Source organism: Arachis hypogaea, chromosome 13 (assembly GCF_003086295.3).
Source record: "Arachis hypogaea cultivar Tifrunner chromosome 13, arahy.Tifrunner.gnm2.J5K5, whole genome shotgun sequence".
NCBI lineage: Eukaryota > Viridiplantae > Streptophyta > Magnoliopsida > Fabales > Fabaceae > Arachis > Arachis hypogaea.
This window is the reverse complement of record NC_092048.1, coordinates 30,399,043-30,409,462: the sequence shown is the minus strand read 5'-3', so window position 1 is coordinate 30,409,462 and position 10,420 is coordinate 30,399,043. Positions and strand designations below refer to the sequence as shown.

Sequence of the window (10,420 nt, the reverse complement as noted above, 5' to 3'; positions counted from 1 at the left end):
ATGAACCAAAATCAAATTAATAATTTTGTAATTAATCATATTAATAATGTTTAGTCATCACTAATTTAATTTAGAGTTTTCCAAACTCATCAGACATAAATACACAAAATTTGTGTACCACCTATAAGCTAAGACACTAAGGCATAGACACAAGACACTAATTTTTTCCCTTTAAATTTCAATTTTAACTTTAATCCCTAATACCATTTCTTCCTCCTTCTCCTTCCCTCTTCTTCTGCCTCTATCTAATATCTATCATCTTCCCTCAATCTATCATCTTCCCTCAATCACTCCTTCCTCTACCACCACCATTATTGCTACTCAAGATTTGTTGCCCACCACTGATAACAATGGTGATAGTGGTGATCATGTTTAGGGTAAAATAGACATTTAAATTAAAAAATTGTGTCCTATATATTATCACTAAACATGATAAAAAAATTTGTATATATCTGTATCTATGTCTACTTGTGTATTTGTGTTTGTGTCTCTATGTCTAAAAGACACCAACCAAACACAAAGATAGGGACCATTGTCATCCCTATTTGAGTTATTCAAAAAGAATTTTTGGAGCCAACATTACAACCTATATTCAATATCAAAAAATAAATCTAAAACTTTTAAAAATAAAAAATTCAAAACTAAATTAAAAAATTTATAAAATTCAAACTTAATTCATTTTTAATAGATTTTATACTAAATTTATTTGACAACTTGATATAGTCTCACTGAAATTGATGGTTGTAATATTAGTTACCTAATATTACTTTTGTTCAAATATTTCGGTGCTGAAAAGCTTTTCCATCATAGGAAAAAAAAAATGTGCCATCCTTGTTGCTCATCAGTAGCTTCTAAAATTTCTCTAGGCACTATGATAAATGCGCCAGTATTGAATTTATAAATTCTCAAGGTATAAATTGGACACTCCATAATTGTGTATTACTATACGTGTTATTCATCTTCCAGTTGATTTAATGAATTTGAATTGGTCTAGTGATTAGTTCACTAGTATGCTTGGATTCAAATAGGAGATACTGTGAAAAAAAAAATTTCAGTTTATTTAGATTATTCGAAGTTGATTTAATTATTTCTGTACACATTTTCTACGGAGTTGTTATAAAAGTAGAAAAAGCAAACATATACATATGTTCCTTCAATCCTAATACATTCAGCAGCTAAACTTCGATCCTACCAACCGTTCGTTGAGAAGGATGTTTTTTTAAAAAGCTTCAAACTCAAGCAATCCACAAAAATCAAGTACTTGGAGAAGAAAAACAAACTAACTAACATGTCTCTCCAATAAAAGTTAGAACGCTATAGCATCTCACAATAAATCCTTCAAATCGCTAGGCCTATTCCCATACCAATGCAATCTTTGAAGTCATTGTTTGATCGCAAGATCCAAACTCTATTTCCGCTTATATTGTACTCTGTCCTGCTCCTTGGAACTTCGAGGCTAGTCCTCGACAGTTTAAGGAGCGAGAACAGCTACGCTTTCAGGGTGTATGGAAGGCCGCCACGGGGACAGGGTGGAAGGAACAAATTGCCGATGGCGGTGTTGCCGGAGGACCGAATCGGAGAAGATTGCAATGTGTTTGAAGGGAAGTGGGTTTGGGATAATGTGTCTTACCCTCTTTATGAGGAAGAGAGTTGCCCTTACTTGGTAAAGCAGACCACTTGCCAGAGGAATGGAAGGCCTGATTCTTTGTACAAGAATTGGAGGTGGCAGCCTCATGGATGCAACATCCCAAGGTATAAGTTATTAATCCAACAATTTCAGACAAGTAACATGCAACTTCAAGCACTTCAATACTTTCATTCGAACAAGAAAAAGTATGGGGAGATAGTGAGAATATCAAATAATACGAATAATAGATATGTCGGATATTTAATTTAATAGGCAGATGATTATGTTGATTATTTTTAGTTGGGTAATTATTTTTTTTTTTATTTGATTTGCTCATGCACATTTAACAATGACTGGATATTCAATTCACTGGATGTGCAGATAGTTATCCAAATGTTAGGGTTTAGGAAGTAATTTAAAAATGGAATGTTTTTTTACTTTATTGGGTCAATTCTAAAACCCACTGTTCACATTATTTACAAAATTATTGTCTATCTAACAAAATCGAAAACACCCAAATTAATCTCTAAAAAAAAATTTAGCTTGGATACTCTAATTCACAACAAATTTTTATTCTCTAGAAGTGTTTTAGAATTGTTTAAGTCGGACAGATTGATTCATTAGGATTTATTTCATATTAAATATGTTAGATATTTAGATAGAATAACATGCTTCTCAGTACTATTTTACTAGTATCAATTATTTAATAAATTCTATATTTTGTATTTCGTAAGGTAATACATAGATTGTATAATTAAAATATATAAGTAGATATAATATAAAATGAATATTTGAATAGTAAAAGCAATATCCGAATAATAGATACAAATATGAATACAATAAAAATAATAATTATTTCGAATTAAAATAAAACTTTTCGATTTGTGTATATAGTTTTTAAATATGGTGTTAGAATTTGATGTTATAAATATTCCATTCACTTAAACAGGAAGTCTCAAAATACCCGAAAATATTCCCAATTCCCATGACTATAGTGTGAGCATCACATAATGTTGTGTTTCATCCATTCATGAATTCAGATTTGACCCTCTGACGTTGTTGAACATGTTGAGGAACAAGAGAATGATGTTTATTGGGGACTCGTTACAGAGAGGCCAGTTTGAGAGCATGGTCTGTTTGGTACAGTCTGTAATTCCCAAAGGAAAGAAATCCCTCCAAAGAATTCCACCTATGAAGATCTTCAAGGCAGAGGTAATGAAGTATATGTCAATGGATATAATAACTCATAAATAAATAATAAATAATGTTAGGACTAACCTTTTCTATTAATATTAGTTAATATTTTATTTTTATACTATTAAAATTTAAATTTTAAAATTTAGAATTTCGTATTTATAGTTTAAAATTTAGAATTTAACAATACTATATTTTTAGTATTATGTATAAAAATATTTTTATTAGTAAAATATTAAATAAAAATAATAAATTTTATAAGTGATAGAACATTATTTATTAATAATTAATAGAGAACTAAAAGTCTATACATAATTACATATCACTCTTACCAGCCGATAACTAGCTTCAAAAACTCGAATTATTGATAAATAAATATTTAAGATAGAAAAAAAATCTTTTATACTTATAAATTTTACGAACGCAGATTAAATTACTGATCAAATAAGAAAATTAATGTTATATTTATACATATAAAAGATGGATTTTATGTGACAAAAGTATTAAAATTTTAAATTTTTATTAATTTTTTAATAAAATTTTTAAATTATCCGATCCTTTATTTCAACTACACTTATATCTCTTCTTTTCTAAATCTCAAATTTTCACAATCTTCCATTATCATCACTTTCTCTCTTCTTTGCTACTCCACCACCGCCACCATCACCACTACCATGACGACATCGACATTCACTACATCAACCTTTCCACCCCATGAGCCTCACCTTCCTCCTTTTTTACTGTCACAACTATTGTCACAACTATAATCACATCATCCTTTAACAACTACAACTACAAGCAATCAAACCATAAAAGCATTCGGATTTTCTTTGTCAAAAATAAAAAAAGATTAACGGAAGGATGATGGAGAGAGATCGAGAGAATCTTGAGTACCTTGAAGAAGATGGCGCCATTGATGACGTTGGTGTTGACAGAGGAGAGATTGACACTGATTGTGTCGCAGATGACAAGAATAGTGATCAAGCAACAAAGGTTGGGAGTGACAGGCCACTGCCACTGGCGCCTCTCCCTCCCTCTTCTTCTAGTGCATTCTCTCGCTCTTTTTCTCTCTCTCTTTTTTACACACAACCTCTATTGTTTTTTCTCTCTTTTTTTTCTTTTTTGATTTATTTGCCTCTGTGTCTCTCTCATCTCTATTGTTATTGTTAGTGAAATGTGTGTGGACTGTGGTAGTAGTGAGGTGGTGCGGTGAGTAGTGAAGTACATTGTTAATATTGATGTAGAGGTGGATGTGATGGGAAGTGACGAGAAAAAAATGATGGGGACAGATTACATGGTGCGAAAGAAGAAGAAATGGTGGTAGAATTGAGGTTAAAGACAAAAAACACGAATAATTTAAAAATTTTATTAAAAAAATTAACAAAAATATAAAATTTGAATACTTTTGTTGCACAAAAATAATTTTTTATGAATATAACATTAATTTTTTTTGATAAATATTTTTTTAATATTTATAAAATTTATAGATATAAATAATTATTTTTTATTTAAAATTAATAATTTTTTTGTGACTATTTAGAATTAATAATTGCCTTCAAACGAATGTTGTTAAAAGAACAAATTGAAAAAAAAAAGGGTATGTTTTGCCTCTTAGTTTGATTAAATAATGATTAATCCCTCCCTTTTCCTTTTTTTTTTCGCTTCACAAATTTCATCCCTTTTTTTTCAAACAAACTTCATCTTTTCAGGGAAATCAAATCATCAAATAAAATGAAATGGAAAGCATCATCCTTCAATCAAGTTTTAGACCATTTTCAGTAAAAAATTCATCCCAATTTCTATTTATGATCTATCTGTCATAAAAAGTAATTCTACATCAGTTTTTACGTCATAAACAGTAAATAGAAACTCAAAGAATCTCTCACTTCTCTATTAAGAGGAACTAACTTTAGTCCTTACTGTAATCCAACTTAATTAATTAATTAAAATATTTAAACTTAATATAGTTATTTTTTCAAAAATATTATTTAAATTTATAAATTCAAAAATAATTCACTATTAAAAGATATTAATATTAAAAAAATTTATATATAACAATGATACACAATATATAATTTGGGATTATACTAATTTATAAAATTACTTAATACAAAGAAAAACATAATTAAGATCTATAATTGATTACAAGAATTATAAAATTGGTATATGTGTTCAATCAATTCCTCTCTTAACTGTCTATGTTAGTTGCTGCCTATTTTAAAGTTGGACATTTTTTAAAAAAAATTGATAGTATAATGCAAAATCTTTCTCTTCTAATTGAGGTTGTGATAAAAATATTAATTATAATTTAATATTTCTTTGTTAGGTGTAAAAATATTAATTTATTTTTTATGTAAATAAAAAAAATTAATTATAATTTAATATAATAATATACATAATGTTTAATAATAATTTAATATAATTATTTTTATTAATTATGATTTAAATCATTAATATAAATTATTAATTAAATAAAAATATAATTATTTATTATAATTAATTATTTAAATAATTAAATTATAATTAATTTATTAATAATTATATTAAATAATTATTATAATTATTAGTTATTTAATTATAATTTAATTATTTAATTAATTATAATTTAATATAATCATTATTTTAAAGATATTCAGAGTTTCTCTGAAGAGGAACTAAAGTTTCTCGAAATTAGTGTAGAAATTCAACTTCTTTCCTCTCCAACGCATAAATCTTTCTTTTCCTCTCACACTACAGTAAATGGACTTAAAATTTTCTCCGGTTGGAGATGTTGTTAGCTTTCTAAGAATACATGACAGCAAAAATGATGTCACAAACATTTAGGGACTAAACTAATGTCATGTGCATTATTTCTAAAGTGCATATATATATATATATATATATATTATTTTATATATTTTTAATGTATATTATATATTTTAATATATATTTTATATCAATTGGAGTAATTGATTTTTAATGTAAAAAAGCATGCAATAGGGAAAAGCATGAAATAATTGGAAAACCAAGTTTTCTAAGATTTTCTCTTGAATTATTTTCCAGGAGTTCAATGCATCAATTGAATACTACTGGGCTCCGTTCATTGTGGAATCAATTTCAGATCATGCAACAAATCATACTGTACATAAACGTATGGTAAGGCTAGATTCAATTGCTAACCATGGAAAACATTGGCAAGGAGTGGACATATTGGTGTTTGAGAGTTATGTTTGGTGGATGCACAACCCTCTCATCAATGCTTCGTATGTACCTAAATAGTAACCACTCATCACGTTTTTTAAAGAAAAGTTATCTTATTCTTAGCATTATTTTTCATGTACATCTTTTTATTTTACACTTTTTTATACATTTTTCTTATAGTATAAAATATCATTTTTTTTATCTTCTCACTCTTCTTATCAACTACTTTTAATACTAAAATTAAAAAAATACATAAAAGTTATATGTATAATATTCTACTTCTATGATATGTTAAATGTTGTGTACAAATTTGTTTTTTAAAATATCTTTTATCATATACAATTTATAAAAAAAAAAAGAATATTTTTGCTATTTCTAAAAGTTGAGTCTAAGACTTCTCTATATAAGATAAACAAAGTACTTACTATCTTGATTAATGTCATGTTTATTAATATTATGCAGATTTAATTTATAAAGAATGTGAGCAATAACCATGTTAATGCGTATTAATACATTAATAAAAATGAAAGGTGATAAATTCAAATATACAAAATTGAGTGTAAATATCTTTTTTCCTTTTCTTAAGCCATTATGTCCACATGTTTCACTCCTTTGTTATTGAGTCGTTCATGTTTTTAAATTTTAGTTATGGATCCCCAGACAGCGTAAAAGAGTATAATGTGACAACAGCATACAGTTTGGCTTTGGAAACTTGGTCTAGCTGGTTGGAATCGAACATCAAACAAGAGACTCAAAAAGTCTTCTTTATGAGCATGTCTCCCACACATCTTTGGTGAGCTCTCAAGCCTTCACCTCCAAAGCTTCATCTACTAGACTTCTGCTGCCAAGTACTTGAAAACAAAAAAAGTAAAATATTTTAAACCTTTTTCTATACATATAATATAGATAACTGAAAAATTGAATAAATTTTCAATCAATCATACTAGATTTTATATCAAAATCAGTCATTAATATAAAATACGTATTGAAATATAAAATATATATTAAAAATAAATTAAAAAATATATATATTTATGTACAAATAAAATATATAATGGCTGATTTTGATGACCAATTTAATGTACAAATAGCAATTTCATGGTAAAAAATAAAGAGATGGATCCAATAGCCAGGTAAATTTGCATTGGAAAATTTTATTTGTCGTTAATTTATTATGGCCGAAAGTTTTTAACTATTATCAAGAGACAAGTAATGAAACTCTGTTTTAAGAAGAGTAACAAATGATTTTCTTGTTTAGGAGCTGGGAATGGAGGCCTGGAACAGACGAAAACTGCTTCAACGAATCATATCCAATCCAGGGTGGTCCATATTGGGGCAGCGGCTCAAATCTGGAGATCATGAAGATAGTACATGATGCACTTCAAAAGCTGCAAATCAATGTGATCTTGTTGAACATCACCCAGTTATCAGAGTACAGAAAAGATGCTCATACATCGCTTTATGGCGAACGCAGGGGCAAGCTCTTGACAAAAGAACAGAGAGCCAACCCAAAATCTTTTGCTGATTGCATTCATTGGTGCTTACCTGGAGTCCCTGATGCATGGAATCAGATCCTATATTCATATCTATTGAAGGATTATCAAAACTTTTCTTAACATCAAGAAACAAAAGAAACAATGGAAACACTGAAACATAGTAATTGGATATTCATATGAAGTAGTAGATACATTATGTACCAAGGAAAAGTTGCACATTTGCAGCCTTGTGAAAGAAGATTTACAAGACACATCTTCAGTTAAGGAAACATCATTGACAAGTATTAACATAGGTAATTTATTATTGGCATGTTCTTCAAGGAAACCAAAACAATAGTGTCGACATGTGCATTTGAACAGTATGAATTGGTCCGTCATATATTAGGTAATGTTAGGTAACTAATAATTTTTTTGAACAACATTAACAACTACCAATTAAATCAAAACACATTACACCTTCAAATTATCCACCTAAATCTGATAAATAATAGGAAAATGAACATCCAATATATCTATTGTTCATATTGTTTAGTATTTTCATTGTCTACCTATACTTTTTTTTAATAATAATAGGGAGAATTTTAAATGAATACACAAGAATTTATATAAGATTTTGTATAAATAATACTTTTATTATTAAAGTTATTTTTTATAACTAATATATCTTGGTTCTTTTAAAGTTAGAATAAAATATATTTTTATCTCTAATGTTTATGATTTTTTTTTTAAAATACCCCTAACATTTAATTTGATTTAATTTTATCCCTAATATTTTTTATTTGTATCAGAATTAATCCTAGACGATAATTCTATGTAAATGTTGGGAATAAAATTGAAAACTTTCGAAAAAAGTTTTAACACAAATTGAAAATATTAGAAACAAAACTAAATGAATTAAAAATATTACAGATAAAACTGAATGAAATTAAATATTAAGAATGTTTTTAAAAGAAATATAAATATTAAGAATAAAAAATATGTTTTACTTTTAATGTTATTTTATATTTTTTTGTTTTATCTTAAAAATTATAAATAAAAATTTGTTTAATAAAAATAATTCACCCACTAACTACTTTGAGCCTATCCAATAACTAATAAACATGAATAAAGTTGCTTTAATGGCGGGAATGATTATTTTTGAGTCTGCTTTGGGGTTGGCACATGCCATTGTGGGATTTTCCTTAAATATACTTATAAATGGGGTGCCAAGCAATAAAGAAAGGCTTGAAATTCTCTTCAGAAATACTCACACAATTTTTACATCCTAAAGACTTTTTGAGACTTTATTTTGAGTCAATTTTTATGTAAGTTTCTTCATTTTCTTTTATTGTTCTTTACCATTATGCACTTATGTTTATGTAGCTTTTCTTTATTTTCAATTTCATGTTGCTGTTTCATTTTATTATCTTGTCAAGTCTTGTACAAAATACTTTTAAATCCTTCGAAATTATGTGAGGATATTTTCTTTGATGTTCAAATAATTTGAATTTCTGTAAAGTGCTATTTATGCTAAGTTTATTAAACAAAGTCAATTTTTTATTCTATTTCATTTTGATTATGCAAAATTCTTGTCTTCTTCTTCATCAATAACAAAGTAAAAATTTTGATGTATATAAAACTGGTATTCACAAAAAAGAATAAATTTCACTCTAAATATTTAATTTCGAACCACGTTAATTGTTTGCGATCGTCTGAATCATTTTGACATTCGATTATTGTTAAATAACTTGCATAACGAATTAACATGTTTGGTAGGACAATTTTATTGTTTGTGTCAAATTTGTGTTTATCACAGTTTTATACATATTTTGATTTACTATTAGTGTATGTGATCGCAAAGTGTTAAACTTATTAATATGTATGAAGAAGTTCCTAGTAGTAATGTAGAATCTAATGCGCCTGTGCATGTTGGACAAACTTCTGCAAGTTCTTCATCACATGTAGAAGAAAGTATTCAGAATCCTAGAAATAGTTATGGAAAAATGCTACAAATGTTAGTGCAAGTTTTGGGGGTAATAAGCAAAAGCCATGTCCTAGAATTTCGTAAGCACAAACTCAACCACAAATAACTGTAGGGTGGCTTCCATTTGGCCTTCCTCCTAGTTACATGACACCTATGGCCACAATGCCATTAATGGGTGGTAGTTACGTTCCCCAATGCAGTCTGGGAATGCGTCAGTTGCGATGAACAATCAACCACTTCCTCCTTATCCTGACATAGGTTGAGATTATCAGGCTGGTTCATTGTCGAATAGTACAAGGTCGATAGCTATTTTTTGACAACATATGGATGAAAGCCTGATAAACAATTATTTTATGGTATATTTTGGATTGAATTGAGTAGATTTTGTCAACTATTTTCACATTTATGCATGTAAATTGTATGTTTTTAAGTTTCCTTTCTAATTTTGTTCTATGATTGAAAACATGCTTCCTAGGCCTTAAAATTGCTAATTTTTAATCCTCTTTTATTATCATTTGATGCCGTAATATGTGTGTTACGTGATTTTAGGGTTTATAGGGCAGGAATGACTTAGAGGATTGAAAAGGAGCATGCAAAAGTGAAAAGAACACAAAGAAGTGAAGATTTGAGAAGCTGGTCCCGACACGTGACCTTGCACATAGTTCAACGCATAGTTATCAGAACCGAACCGGTAATCAACCCAGTGAGATCACTGGGTCACCGGGTCACTAGTTCAACCGTTGGGTCAGGTTGAACCGGTTGACTCGGTTATAATTAAATAATTATATAAAATTTAATTTTTTTATAATAAAATTTTTTTATGCAAAATTAAATTATTTTAATATATTAATAATTTATTAATTAATTATATTAATAAAATATATGTTGAAAAAGAGTTAATATTAATAAATATTATATAATTATCAATAAAAAAATATGGTATGATTAATAAAAATATTT

General features: G+C 27.8%; 1 protein-coding gene across 1 annotated transcript; it reads left to right on the top strand.

The window, feature by feature from the left end:
- The first annotated feature begins 1,273 nt into the window (after nucleotides 1–1,273).
- Nucleotides 1,274–7,822, top strand: LOC112737908 (protein trichome birefringence-like 31). Its single transcript, XM_025788058.3, has 5 exons — nucleotides 1,274–1,752; nucleotides 2,668–2,839; nucleotides 5,864–6,063; nucleotides 6,648–6,794; nucleotides 7,260–7,822. Exons 1-5 carry the CDS (start codon nucleotides 1,367–1,369, stop codon nucleotides 7,615–7,617), a joined length of 1,263 nt encoding a protein of 420 aa, XP_025643843.1. The 5' UTR covers nucleotides 1,274–1,366; the 3' UTR covers nucleotides 7,618–7,822.
- The last annotated feature ends 2,598 nt before the right edge of the window (nucleotides 7,823–10,420 follow it).